Source organism: Danio aesculapii, chromosome 8 (assembly GCF_903798145.1).
Source record: "Danio aesculapii chromosome 8, fDanAes4.1, whole genome shotgun sequence".
Classification (NCBI taxonomy): domain Eukaryota; kingdom Metazoa; phylum Chordata; class Actinopteri; order Cypriniformes; family Danionidae; genus Danio; species Danio aesculapii.
In genome coordinates, this window is record NC_079442.1 from 30,362,982 (window position 1) to 30,378,032 (window position 15,051).

At 35.4% G+C, this 15,051-nt stretch overlaps 2 protein-coding genes across 2 annotated transcripts; one reads left to right on the plus strand and one right to left on the minus strand.

Moving 5' to 3' along the window:
- The first annotated feature begins 1,544 nt into the window (after positions 1-1,544).
- On the plus strand, positions 1,545-5,642 carry emilin3a (elastin microfibril interfacer 3a). The gene is made up of 4 exons (XM_056464388.1): positions 1,545-1,814; positions 2,388-2,501; positions 2,584-3,392; positions 3,519-5,642. Exons 1-4 carry the CDS (start codon positions 1,666-1,668, stop codon positions 5,456-5,458), a joined length of 3,012 nt encoding a protein of 1,003 aa, XP_056320363.1. The 5' UTR covers positions 1,545-1,665; the 3' UTR covers positions 5,459-5,642.
- Positions 5,643-6,840: 1,198 nt separating this feature from the next.
- On the minus strand, positions 6,841-10,077 carry plp2a (proteolipid protein 2a). The gene is made up of 6 exons (XM_056464518.1): positions 10,015-10,077; positions 9,627-9,712; positions 7,822-7,968; positions 7,577-7,681; positions 7,354-7,438; positions 6,841-7,068 (listed from the first exon to the last, which is right to left on the minus strand). The coding sequence occupies exons 2-6, from the start codon at positions 9,693-9,695 to the stop codon at positions 7,052-7,054; spliced, it is 423 nt and encodes a 140-aa protein (XP_056320493.1). The 5' UTR covers positions 9,696-9,712; positions 10,015-10,077; the 3' UTR covers positions 6,841-7,051.
- Between the last annotated feature and the right edge of the window lie 4,974 nt (positions 10,078-15,051).

Here is a 15,051-nt window from a genome sequence, read left to right on the forward strand (position 1 = left end):
TTATTACTTATTGAATATAGTTTCAAATAAAATTATTACTCCAGTTATGATTGATTTTATTATTATTACAGTTTTTCTCAATTCTTGATAAAAATTTTTTTTTCAAAACATGAAAGAGTTTAGATCTCTGAACAATTAGCTTATTGTACAGTTCAGAATGGCATTTCTTATTGATTTAAGCAAATAGCAAATGCTTTGGCGCATGTGTGCAAATACAAATACAGTTTATGTTTTGGTGGCTTTGGCCAAATTACTGACATGATAACTAGGTTTTTAAGCATGAATTTTTGAGATTTGCACTCACAATTAAGATAATTTTTTTTGAAAAATGTAATTGAGAAAAACTGTAATTATAATATAAATAACAACAACAACAACAACAATAATAATAATGATATAATAATAATAACAATAATGATAATGATAATAAATATTATTAAAATTAGATTGATTTCTGAAGGATCATGTAACGCTGAAGACTGGAGTAATGAAGCTGAAAATTCATCATTAAAATCACTGGGATAAATTATTAAATGAAATTATAAACTCCTTTTGAACAGTTATTTTGTAGTGCAATAACATTTTACAATTTCACAATGTGTACTGTATTTTTAATGAAATAAATGCAGCCTTGGTGAGCAGGAGAAGCTTATTTTAAAACATTTACCCACCCCAAACCCCTACCAACCCGGTAGTGTATGTTTCAACAAATATGTACATATATTTTTGAATATGTTAGCATATATAAATATATATATATATATATATATATATATATATATATATATATATATATATATATATATATATATATATATATATATATATATATATATATATATATTATTTATAATATAATAATACATTATTATTTGGGAAGTCCACAACATCTTTAAAAACAGCTATTGAATAATAAGAAAAACAAAGAAAAAAATAAAGAGACTCTCAAGTGCTTCAAAACCTCTTTGAGTTTCTTTTTTCCATTAAATGTTTCCATTCATTTTCAACATAAAAAATATATATTTTAAAGAATGTTTTAAACTTGTAGCCATCAACATCCACAGCAAGAAAAACAGTTTACAACTTACTTGAAAATATCACCATGTAAGTGGAGGATGTAAATGATGACAATATAAATTTTAGGTAAACTTTCCCTTTAAAGCGCTAGACAACAGAACTACTGTACAAGCTTATAATAAACAGAACATTATTCTCCACTGAAGTGGATAGTCATTATACTTAGTCATTGTTCTTGGTGTGAGCAGACTAAAAAGTTGTAATTTTTTGTCCAAAACTTCCAAGCATCAGTGTTGTACTGTTTGGCTCAAGTCTTAAAAATAGCGCCTTTGTGTAAATTGTGTTAGGTGGTATAGAGGGTGGATCCATGTAAATGAGGTGGTCCGGTGTTTTATGAGGTGACCAGGACTCTCAGTCCCAGCAGTCTGCAGGAATCTCAGCATCACTACCACAGCTGGAGCACAGTGTCTTTTTTAGACATTTTGATTTTGCTACATTTACTAAGACCCGACATGGAAAGACAAACTTTTATTTATCTAACATACATTAATTTTTAGGTCTGTACTCAATTTTTTGAGTAGATGTTTGGAGTGATTTCTTCTGTCATTTATTTATTATTCCCCAGAATTTAGAATATTTACAAATATCATGCTACTGGAGAAGATCTTGAGTTGTTTTCTTCTCATTTGGAGTTCTATTTTGACTGTGACAGCATTTCACACAGCTGCAAATCTATACAGTCTCTACTCTGAACCTCAACCACAGTACAACTCGGAGAAACCAACGGCCAGGCACAAGTAAGTATCCATGAGTAAAATTATTCTCTTAATTGATGAGTCAGGAGGCAAAACAGCTTTTGAATGTTAATAAATACTTTTGGAGACACCTGGACGCCAATATAGTGCTGATGCAACTTTGAACTGCTGATTGAACTGCTGATTGAACTTTTTACCTATGTGTTACAGAGATTGTGAATATTCATTCATTCATTTTACATAGGTGGTGATTACGATTGTAATTTTTCTAAATTTTGGTGAATCCTTTTAAAATAAAATGTTTTATACATTTATATATGTATTTTTTCACAGTAATATTGTATAAATTGTTTATTGTTACAAGTAGAACCATAAACCAATGTTAATGTCTGTGTAAAAATGTAAATATTCATTATTTAATATTAACTATTAACTTACTATTAACTAAATATAATTAGTTGCTGTAAAAGTGTTGTTAAATTTAGCTATTGTTGGCCAATGTTCAGATGTGCATATTCACTGTAAAAAACATACTGTACTCATCCGTAACACTTCATTTTATGGTGTCCTTGTTACATCTTTAATTCTCACTGCATCTAACTTGTTACTCCTTAGGAACCACTGTGCATATGTTGTGGAGAAGACTGTCTCATTCACTGTTCAGGATGGAGCAGCTCCCTTCATGAAGGCAATGAAGTGTGCTTGGGGTCAGAAATGCCCAACTACAAAGTAGGATGGATAATTGCATACATACAATTAATGTTTGTGTAAAAATGCATATTTGTGACATTTAGCTTGTCTGTTCTTGCAGGTATCGCATGTATTACAAACCAATGTATAAAGTTGCATATAAAACTGTGACTGAGCTGGAATGGAAGTGCTGTCCTGGATATACAGGTGTCGGTTGTACTGAGGGATATGGAATGAAAGCAAGACCCCTTTTCAATGGACCAATACCAGGACAAAAGGGTCCTATGCCTCCTTTTAAAGGACAAATGCCAATGCAAAAGGGCCCTATGCCACCTTTTAAAGGGCCCATGCATATGCAAAAAGGTCCCTCACCTCCTTTTAAAGGACCTATGCCAATGCAGAAAGGTCCTATGTCTCCTTTTAAAGGACCCATGCCACTGCAGAAAGGTCCTATGCCTTCATTTAAAGGTCCTATGCCTATGCAGAAAGGTCCTATGCCTTCATTTAAAGGACCCATGCCAATGCAGAAAGGTCCAGTGCCCTCTTTTAAACGTCCAAATCCATCTCGGAAGGGACACATACGTTCATATAAAGGACAATATCCCCATCCCAGTGTCAATGGAAACCCCTGGATTCAGCCTCAAGCTCCTACTAATGGCATGAATGGATATCCAGGTCCTAATACTGGGCCCTCCTCCCAAGATCCTCCAATTGAATCTTACCCAGAGCACCAGGAACCGGAAGTAGATTATCCTGAACCCGTGCCTGAACCTCAAGACCTTGGTCATGAATTAATCCCAGAAGAGAATGAACCAATTACCGACTACCAAGATCCTCAGCCAGATCATCAAACTTCTACACCGGTAGAGAGTGAGACAGAGCCTATTCGCAAAGCACAAGTGCCCTCTGGTGGGAGTGAAACAAACCAAGGTAAATTAACCATATATTATAGTTACACTTTCTAATTTAAACAGCTGTTGTAGAATCTGTATTTGTTTGTACAAACTAAAGCTTTGAATGTGCCATAAGTAATTGAAAAATGTAATTCATTTATAGATCATAATGCCAACAATATCGAAGATGAGCGGTTGGACAGGATAGAAGAGGATGTGCAGCGACTTTCTCTTGGTCTTGAGACACTCCGAGGTACAGTGACAGGTTTGGAGGACAGCTTGCGTGCTTCCCTTCGTGAAGATGCCAATCGGATGTTGACTGCCCTCATTTCTGCAGCACCCAGCCCCATCGCTGCTCCTTCCCTGTCTAGAGACTCTACTGTGGGCTTTGGAGATCTACCTGGAGGTGCACCAGATATTGAGGGATCAGATGTGGTGGGGCACTTTCCAAACTTGGTCGATTTAACTGAAAAGTTTACAGAGCTGCGAGCAGAACTTGTGGCAAAGGCATCTGAGCTGGAAGAGTTGAGAGGAGCAGTTGTGAGTCAAAACAACACCCTTCAAAGACTATCAGATGGGTCAGTGAACCTTAATCAAACTGAAATCCAAAAGGCCCTGGAAACAATGGTGGAGTCCAAAATGAGTGAAGCTCGGGTCACCATATTAGATGGCTTTGAAAAACGAGTGGAAAGTGCAGAGGAGCGATGCGAGAGTCGCATGGCAGAAGTGCGACTCCAGTGCAAAGAGGAATGTTTAGATGGACAAGATCAGACTGAGCAAGTCCTAGACATAAGGGCTGAACAATTGAAGACAGAACTACAAAAGCTGCAGGCTCAGCTTCAAGACCTGGAGCCTGAAGAGGGTTGCTGCACTGCCATATCAGGTTTAACTGAAAGGGTAATTCATATGGAGCAGTCAGTGGAAGGTTTGAATGAATCCCAAACACACCTACGTGCTGAACTTGGTGGACACAAGGACCATATAGATGGCATGTTGGAAGGCCGACTGGCTTATGTGGAATCCAAATTGAATATTGCATTCAATCAAGAGGAAACAAACATTAACAAAAGAGAGCCTGACAACTTTGAGGTGCAATTGGAAGGAAAGATTAAAGCTCTTGAAACCCGTCTCTTGGTTGCAGTAGAAGAGCTCGGTAATGTCACAGCACCAACTTTACTTGAAGGTCAAGCTGTTCCTTCACTGGAAACAGAGGTAGAATCACTAAGAAGAAGAGTTGAGGATGATTTGGACCATCTACAGAAACAGCTTAAATCCATGGAGGTTCTTTGTACTTCAGCTTGTGTTCCACAGCCTGTTCTAACAGGATACGTAGCTCCATTGACTGGTGAGGACAAACACGAAGACAACCTCAAGGAAATGAATGGAAAACTTGATTTACAAGTGCAGAAATTAAACAACCTCAATGCCACTCTATATAATCTTCTTGTACAGTTAGCAAAGAAACAGGAGGAGGTGGATCTTCAAGGTGAGGTGACCCTGCTTAAGGTTACTGTGAACTCTGTTAACAGATCTATCTGTGGCTTGCAAGACTCTCTTGGCTCTGTCATCAAAGAGGTCGGCCACACCAACCTTACCTGGCAAGAAAGAGAAGAAAGGCTTGCCCAGCAGGTAAAAGGAGTGGTTCAGCTGGTGGGACGACAAGCTTCCATGTTGGGTACTGGGGAGCGAAAGCTGACCCGTCTGAAGGGGGAACTCCACGATCTGCGACGTAAAGTTGCTGGAGAGCTTCAGGGTTGCCGCTCCACCGCCCTCGGTGTCCAGAAGGAAGTGACTGAAGTCGGAGGTCGTGTTGCCCGTGTGGAGGGACAGTGTGGAGGTCTAGCACACCTGTCCAATGACCTAGAGAGAATCCGAGGAGAGCTGGAGAAGCAGTCCGATGGGTATCTGTCTCACATAAATAGCACCCTTGTTAACCATTCTCACCAACTGTCCGAACTCAGAGATAACATCCAAAACTGCACTGGCCCATCTGGGCCTACTAAAATTGTGGCGACTACACAACAAACAGCAGAACACACAACAGAACCAACCCATCCCAGAGGAGATCAGTTTGCAGTCCCCACACAGCACAATGGTGACTAGTAAATCAAGTGCACTTTATAATGTGCAGTCTATAATCAAAACTTATACTATTATATAGTATCTTTCTCAGGAGACTCTTCTCTCAACAACTTCTTTTGTATGACCAATGCTGAAACACAACTTGAAATTTCTTGTCTGTGGTGCTACTGTTTTGTACTGTTTTATTTTTAATCACTCACCTTTAATGAGCTATTATATACCATTTGTAGTGTTAATGGGTATATACAATGTTTTGATGTGTTTTTGTGAATATTTTTATATAAATTTGGTGTCTGTATGTAGGTTTTGTTTTTAATTAGAGACTGTTGAGCTCATTTTTTTTTTTTTAAACAGGCCAGTCAATCTTTGTATTTTTTATTTTTTACCTCGTTAACACTTTTGTGTTTGTACTTCAATAAACTGTTTGTGAAAGCTAGTACTTAATAAAATGTTGAAATCAAACATTTTTATGAGGTTGAGATGTTATTGATTACATACTAAATCACCAACAGAAAATATTCAAAACCCAACAATTCACTCTTTAAAGGCATAATGCAAATTATATTTGACTTTTATATTTATATTTGACTATTATATTTGAACACGAGAGTCGAACAATGGCCAGTAAGCTTGGTTTTACAGTAAATGCAAGGAATAGAACCAACTTAATTAAAAATGACATGACAGAAATAGCTTTAAATTTGCTGAAATATTAGTGGTGCTCCATTTTTATAATGTGAAAAAGTATTTGGATTAGATTTTTTTTGTTTTCTCCCTTATTGAGTAAATTTAGGCATATAAAACACAGTAATCATGCTTAAATCAAATCATCTTCTTTTTTAAATGTTGTTTAATTGGTCTTCTCCAAGCATTGCAGAATATGGTCCCAACAATGTCTTGAATTCCACTCAAGATGTATAATAAATGATTTATTTATGTGATTTATAAAATTATAACAATTATACAAAATTATACTAACATTTTATATATGAATGTTGGTGTATATATTTAAGTATATATAATGTGTTAGTTTTCAATGTTTACACATTTATTTATTTATTCAATTGGTTTATTATTTATTTATCTGTGTCCTAATTCATCTTTGTATACTTATTGAAGGCCTCAGGAAATAGGAAAGGGTGGGAGATGGGAGGGATGGTGCTTAGAAGGGGTTAGAAAAGTTTAAGTTTGATTTAAGGGTTGTACAGTTTTCTTGTTTTTGTTGTTATATATTTGATGTCATCTATTTTTCATATACATTTATAAGATTGTATATTATCTGGAAAAAATGCAATTAAATATTGAAAATCAATAATGTGTTAGTTTGAGAGGATGCAGCACTACTGTTCAGATGCGTCATGACACCTACTGATAAAGCCACAAGTAAACGGACTGATGACTAGTTAAAAGAGAACTGTTTTATTCTTGATGTGCATTGCTTGAACAAATTGTGGCATGCTTGTAAAAGTGACGCAAACCAAGAAAAAAAATAATTTTACAACCTTGCAATAAAATAGTTCTAAAATCCACTTAGACATGAAATTACTGGAAAATTCTCATTGTAATTGGTTAACTGTACACAAGTTCCCATCCTGTATCCAATTTGTCTGTTGTTCAGATCAGAATGATATCTAGGAATGAAACAGAAAATATAATGCAATTACACTTTGTTTGCTTCTTTATTAATTTTTTATACCAATATATACGATTATTTAATCAGTTTAACAGGAGACAGTAATAAACAGAATTTGCCTTTTTTCATAACTGTCACCATCTATTGTATTTACATGTCATGTTCAAGTGTTATGCTAAAATGTGGGGTGACAGTTAAGGGGTTAAAAGTGTAAACCCCACTTAAAAGACCCCACATGTAATTTTAAAGGTAATTAATTAGGTCTGTTGGTGATTTTACTTACTAGATTCCTCATTCCGTTCCTTGATTTGTGCTATTATGCATAAGGTGTCAAATCCAAACACTGTTGCTGCCAGCAAACCAAAAACCTTTAAGACCACGCGTAAACAGTGTTAAAAACAACAGTGCAAAATCAACAGTATACTTAAAACATCTTAAAAATCACTAAATAGGGTATATTATCCTTTCAGCCATATACATACTGTACTCATTGCTGATTTACTTACCGAGCCAGCAATTTCCAAAGAAAATCCCTGTTCCACTGCAAACTTAAGGCAGACAAGAGAACATATGAAAAGCAGAAGTGTGCCTGTGATCGCTCTGAAGAAGTCCTAGATGAATAAGAACATGGCATTTTGTTATTTCAGTCCAAAATTCAAGGAATATTTCTAGAATATAAACTTTTGAGAGCTATAACAATTAGGCAGGTAATTTTGGTCAGTATAGTCAAATCTATTGTGTATGTTTTTACCGTCCATGGCAAAAACCTCAGCAGTACGTCCAGTTTCATTGCATAAATGATGAATATGATAATGGCCCAGACCAGCTCAACAATGGAGCCCCACAAGTAGCATCCAAGAGACACTGCTTTACAAATGGTTGCAATGAGACACAGGGCCTAAAATAAAAGAGAAAGAAGAAAGATAAAGTTCTTTTAGACTCTAACACTTTTTTAAAACACATTTCTCAAGATTACTTGATAAGACTCTTTAATGGGGAGGTAGATCTTTCCTTCCTCTTTGCACAATCTAGTAAGAATCTAAACGAACCCGATATGTAACCCTGGAGCACAAAATTCATGCTGCATATATATTTATTTGGCAGTAGCCAAAAATACATTGTACCTGTATGTGTCAAAATTATAGATTTTTTTCTTTTATGCCAAAAATCACAAGAATATTAAAGTTTTTTCAACTGCTAACAAGCATTGAGCAATACTAAAGCAACTGTTCCATACTGTTCACACAGTAAGCATAAGCAATATGACTTGAGCAAACCAAACTTACTCAAACCAATACAACAGTTCATACTGTATACAGCAGGTCTCAAGATAAGCTTGTTTCACTAAACCACTGAAAGCAATTCTCAATACATTTCATTCATAACACACTGACCTAAATAACACTAATAACAGAGAGCATTACAGAAAAACTTTTTATTCAAGCCTTGAATGTTTTAAAAAATGTGTGTTATAAATGCAATTTGTTGAAAATGTAGCAAAAACTGTAATTACTTGTTTGAATGTAAAACATATACATGTTGTCAGGGTTCTGCCACTCTGGTCTTGTTAATTCTTGTTTTGTGGCAGAATCCGGACACTAGCTCTGTCTTGTCTTGTCCTGTCCTGTCCTGTCCTGTCCAGTCATAAGAACACTCAGTTAATGAGTTCTCTCATTGGCTGCGTGTTCTTGTCCTGTTTAATGTGAGCACCTGGCTTGTGTTGTCTCTTTGTGTCAGGTGCTCTATTGTCTAGTCCCACCCTCCTTGTTAACCCATTATTAGTTAATTATGTTCATCTGTTTGTGTGTTTTACTCCTGCTTATATTCTCTTCATGTCTGCTGTCCTGTGCCAGTTCGTCGTTGATATTTCCCTGTCCTGTTGTGGCCAGCCCTGCCTTGTCCAGCCAACCCAGTCAAGTTTGTTTTTGCCTTATTATTCATGTTTTCCCCCTCGGGGTAGTTTTGTTTTGTTGTTTTTGCCTTTTTATTTTTGTATTATTATAATAAATATTACTTTACCCTGCACTTGGGTCCTCGCCCCTTTTTTCCCTCTACGAACCGTGACACATGTAGCATCAAAAGAAAGCAGTGTTGGGGAAAGTTACTTTAGAAAGTATTGCATTACAATATTGTGTTGCTCCCAAAAAAGTAACTAGTTGTGTTACTTTTTATGGTAAGTAATGCAATACTTTTGAGTTACTTCTGTGTACATTTTTTTTTCTGACCTGGCTGAGGTTTGATCTCTTTCAAAACTATCAGGGTTTTTTTTTCTTTTTAAATAGAGGAGCTCTGTAATTAACAACACACTGTATAACCTTTATTTACTTTTAAAAAACACATGAAAAATGAATGTGGGATAATGTTATTTTCTGAGAACTTCCTGACCCTAGAGCACTACATGCCAATTCTCCTGCCAACATTACAATTTAATTTAGAAACTTATTTTTGTTAACGTATTGTGTTACTTTGCATTACTTGTAATGCTTTACCCCAACACTGAATTAAAGCCTCATAACAATATCAAAGTATTTATTTATTACTTACATTTGAACTTACCATTTCAAGAGTTAAAACGATCCCCTTTCTTGAGAAGATGAAACTTGTGTCTTCAAGTGTGTCTGCCATCTTAATCTTGAATGTAACTTGAAAAAAACAATTAATAACAGCTAATGTGTGCAGCAGTAAAAGATCAACATTTTATATATCAGTGGATCTATACTTAATATTTACATGAATATTTCATTAGGCCTATAATGTACTAATACAATTTATGTTTTACAAACAGGATGCACTCAATTTGAATACTGAAAAACTTACAAACTTATCACAACTAACATTTGACAGCTTAAAAAAACAGAGAACGAAAAAAAAAAACACAAAAATGCTGTACTTTACCATATAGCTTACTATAATATTTAGAAGTAGAAGTTTTATAAATACATACCTGAAAAGATTCTGGTGCGGAGCCTAAATCTTTCGGGGGCAATGCAGTGATACAAAAAAAATGAAAGTGTGACAGAGAGAAAACTCACATTCAGCAGATATTGATCATTTCCTGCCTTCTCTGGAAATTTCTGCATAGTTTCTGCTCATTGAATACTTTGTGGCTCTGGGCTGCGGTCTCAAAACCCCCATGCTACACCTTTTATTAGGCTATAAGATGCATTTTCAAGGTGGGTGTGTTTGGCTTTTTTTATTCTGTCTAACATTGCAAAATAATTATCTTAACAGTCTTGGTTGGTGTGAAGGTCATTGCACGCTGAATCTGAAATGTTTATACATTTTTCATATTCATTATTCTAAAAATTGTGCATAAATAAACCTGTTGCAAAAACTCTTCAAGCAATGAATATGATTTTGTTGTCTTCTCTTTTTTTATTTTATTTTTTTTTTTTAAAAAGAGGTCATCAATGTCCATTTTTGAACCTGGGATTTATACATCACCTAAAAGCAGAATAAATAATCTTTTTACTTATGTTTGGTTTGATAGGATAGGACAATATTTGGCAGAGATCTGGAATCTGAGGATTTAAAATATTAAGAAAATCTCTTTTCAAGAGTTCACACTTAGCTGATGATTGATTATAATGTGAGTTTGGCATGCTGTCCTGGGAGAGAGCCCTGAGCTCATAAGATCCTCGAGCTCGGGACTCCCTTCCATTTGCAGGACGAGAGGGGAGTTTGAGCTCAGGTAGGTCTCGAGAACTCCCCCCTTATTTAGAGGCGATGACAGATTTTAAGTTGCTATGTAGAGATAGACTGCTGGTTAAGAGCTCGACTATATATATATAATTCACTTATGACGCATGTTTTGGGACTCCCGGGGGAAACCCATGTGGAGAACATGTAAACTCCACACAGAAATGACAACTGGCTTGTTAAGGATTTGAACCAGTGACGTTCTTGCTGTGAGGCAACAGTGCTAACCACTGGGCCACTGTGCTGCCATATAAAGGGAAAGGTGGAGGAGTAGGGGTGGAAGGAGGATTCTGGTTTTTTATAGTAAGTTAGGAATCATCCGATTAGTGAATCATGCATTAGTTAATGCAGCACCAGCTGTGATCAATCATAAGCACGTGCTCCTCTCGAAATTAGTTTATAAATAAACTTCACTTAAAGTTGTCCGAATAAAGTGCACAATACCAATGCACATAACTCATGAAAAATTATGTTTTTATGTATTTATGGAAGGAAATATACAAAATATCTTCATGGAAGACGATCTTTACTGAATAATTTTGACACATATATGGCAATGGGCAGTAACACTTGTGCAACATAAGACAAAACATAAGGTTTTGGCATAAAACATAAGGAATGGACACAATATGAGACTCTGAAGCACTAAACCTTATGTTTAAGCCTAGTCCTCCCCGCCCACCGATTCTACAGTACGTGCCTTTCAGCGTGCCTCAACCTCCTCCCTCGGCTGCCTCAGACAACATTTGAGAGAAATACTACAGTAAGAACTTTACCAATGAGTATTTGATGCAGTTGTTGTGTTGCAACGATGAGTCAAACACAATGTCGTTAGGAAGATCACGTACACACACACATACACACATACATCGCGGACAGGCACACACACAGACAGCGCACACGTTTAGCTTTGTATTCTTTTTGCACTCAAATGTGACAGGATACAGGTTTATCTCCACCGCTGTATAGATATCTGTTATGTTAATGAACAAAATAAACCTGATTTAATGTCCACAAACCGGGATTGAAGCATCTTCTTTTATAATTGTTCTGACATTTGGCTGTGCAGATGAAGTAAATCTGAAGTAAATCGCTGTAATTCATTACACACATGCAGTTTTAATAAATTTTATACTTGTAAAACTCAATCTTCTTGATCACATTTGATGATAATTGATGATCCTAGCAAACTGAACAGACCTTTTATTCTAGGTTGTTTTGCGCACTTCTTTGCGCATCTTGTTGATATGATTATACGCGTTACTATGGAGACATGTTAATAAGCAGCTGTCAATCAATTTGATGGGCAGGGGGACCTACGTCTTGTTGCGGTCGATCTGAAAACCGTTCCAATTGGTCCACCGTTTTTATGTTGTTAAATTGAAAAAAAAAAAAAGGACTGGGTGTGTTTATATCACCCCAATATGATGGTCTATGCACTATACCTACACATATGTCTGTCCAAAACAGCTTGAAAGGCAGATTTTTCACCATAGGTGCCCTTTAAGGACTAACCATTTGATGTCATTTCCAGTGACTGTTGTATTACAGCTGTAATAAGGAAAAAAGAACCACTACAATGATTTACGTTTTGTAAATATAAACAAAAATTTGGAGCTAACTGCTGGACACGGTCCCAAAATCACATGAAATTTGGCAGCTCCATCAAGGGTTGCATGCTGAATGTGCTGTTATAGCTTGTAAATCAAATGTTGTCAGGGCTTTGAGAAAATGTTTTGAGAAAATTGTTATATTCGTCCCCTCTCTCCCCTATTCATGATGGCTAATATTCTTCCAAAATGACATCGACCTCCTTGCTTACAAGTTTGTGGGTGGAGGCGGGAACTCTTTGAAGAGAATGAGATCAGACTATAAAGACGGTAAAAAACAAATTTTGTGTTTAACTAGATTTGGCTCATTTAAGGGTAAATAGAGAGTTCAAGCTTTATGTAGATGAACAATTTCAGTGAGGTAAGTATTCATTAAGATTAAGCTCTGTTTCTCTCAAACCAGCTTATTTGAAATCAAGATGCAATTTCTTCTCTTCCTTTACTAGAATGGCCATATTGAACTTATATTTTTTTCACCATTCAAAAAATTATGAGTGACATATTTTGGGTATTCTATATTTGTTTATAGAAGAATTCATATTCAATTCAATTTCAATACCAGCAACATTCTGGAAAGGTGTTTTTTGACTACCTAAAAATAATCTAGAACATTCCTAGTTCTTATTCAGTTCCCTAAAAATAACCAACTGGAAAAAATATGGGTATGTTAGCAGAAACTTTCTGTGTTTTCCAGGGCTCAGCTTTTTTAAAAAAAATATTTGGATCAATTTGGAAATCCCATATTTTGCTATCCTGGAATATGCGATCTATCTTACTTTTGAGACAGTTTTTAAAGGAACAGTTGGGTTCGATCACTGTGATCCAAATACCAAATTTCAGGATTACCAAATCCTGTTTACCTCAAATATAAAGGAATTTATATCATCAGTAACCATTAAGTTTGTGATCATTCACTTAAAAAAAATATCACTTTTTTATTTTATTTGGTTTATTTGGTTAAAAAAAAAATAATAATCACAACTGAATCCACGCTTCTGATGGGATAAGGATAATCCTGGTCTTTTTTTTTGTATCAAAAAGATCCCAATCTGAGTTCAAAGTTTTGAATAACCCAAAGGGCAGGTTTGATCTAAATCAAATGTAATATTAGATTACATTGTATGATCTTAATTCAAAATCCCTCTGTTACTTTTGAAAAACCCATTTCCAAGATTTGATCCAATCCGTGATCCAAAATCCCACTGGATTACTTTTAAAAAACTTGGTGCAGTATCCTTTTCTGGCTTCATTTCACCAGAACCCCTCCGAGATATGAGGTATAATGATAATTTTCTAATCACAAAAGCAATGGAATCTCTTTTTTTTTCAACAGGATAACTTATTCTTTATTGAATTTTCCTTCATGGATTCCATAGAACAATACAACAGAATTTCTGGATCATTTTGGTGATTGAGTTTTCAGCATGGTCATAACCATTTTCATCAATATCTTCATAAACGCTAAGAATATATCATACACATTAAATACAGCACAACCCAAAGGCATCGAGAGTTTCACAAGACATATCAAACACCACTAACAACAGAGAAGTTGAGTAGCATATTCATTTGGAGGAGAAGAAGAGTGGGCCAGAGCAGAGAATGGAAGAGAGAGAAAAAAGAGAAAGAGAGAGAGAGAGAGAGAAAATGAGGGAGGGAGAGACACGCTAATACATTTAGCAGGCCATGGGCCTTCTATCCAAAAGCGAAACCTGGTTTTCCTCAAAGTCGCAGGCAAATTAAAGAGTTTGAAAAATATTAGATAATTAGTTATAAGTCTGGGTAAGCTTGCATTATGAGCATCTGATCATGCAATAATATAAAGAATTTCATCATAACAACGTCTGCTGCATCAGCCCTAAATAAAATGATGATCAACTCAGGGCAAAACACAAATCTGGTGCACTTACTAGATAAATAAGATGTTTACTCAGCATCCTCATATCTGAAAGTGCTAGACTTATATATATATATATATATATATATAGTTTCAATACTATACAAAACAAAGACTTTATTGCACCAGTTAACCTGCCACAAAAGTGGTTCAAATGATAAATATGCATTTTATAGCTAATTTAAAATAACCACCTTGATGCCTTCCTCAGCCAGAAGATAAAGCTATTATATATATACCAAAAATTTACGATCATCTGCATTTTGAGCAACCGATCAAACAGAAAACATAATTTAAACTGGCATTCAGGTGATACTTTGATGCAAGGCATGGAAATTTCACATTACAGCAGTTTATGATAAAGAATGTGCAGGTGCTTCATATATATATTTTATATGTACATCTGAAAATATACCTCAATATCACTGGCTTCAAGCCTGTAATATTGTATTTGCTTTTTCGAGAGAGGGAGAAATAAAAAGAAAATATTGATGAAATTGAAACTGGCATGTATATCTACATGACTGACATCTCAACACACAGAATTGATTCTCTCGGTCCAGTGCTCGCACAACACAAACAAATTCCCAATCCATATATATATATATATATATATATATATAGATAGATAGAAGTATAGGTCTATTTTTTTAGCATCCTCTAATTTAAACAGCACTACATCAACACAGCACTCAGAGGCATTGTGTCATGAACAACCATGCTAATTCTTCACTAAGAATGCATGTGCTATTCATAAGACAACGATTTGAGAGAG

Excerpts from the sequence above, each read along its gene's own strand:
- emilin3a (XM_056464388.1), top strand. The coding sequence starts at position 1,666 with ATGCTACTGGAGAAGATCTTGAGTTGTTTTCTTCTCATTTGGAGTTCT. Across the intron at positions 2,502-2,583 it reads CAGAAATGCCCAACTACAAA|GTATCGCATGTATTACAAAC; the intron begins GTAGGATGGATA and ends CTGTTCTTGCAG. Across the intron at positions 3,393-3,518 it reads TGGGAGTGAAACAAACCAAG|ATCATAATGCCAACAATATC; the intron begins GTAAATTAACCA and ends ATTCATTTATAG.
- plp2a (XM_056464518.1), bottom strand. The coding sequence starts at position 9,695 with ATGGCAGACACACTTGAAGACACAAGTTTCATCTTCTCAAGAAAGGGG. Across the intron at positions 7,682-7,821 it reads TGAGGTTTTTGCCATGGACG|GACTTCTTCAGAGCGATCAC; the intron begins GTAAAAACATAC and ends TTATTCATCTAG. Across the intron at positions 7,439-7,576 it reads CTTTGGAAATTGCTGGCTCG|GTTTTTGGTTTGCTGGCAGC; the intron begins GTAAGTAAATCA and ends GTGGTCTTAAAG.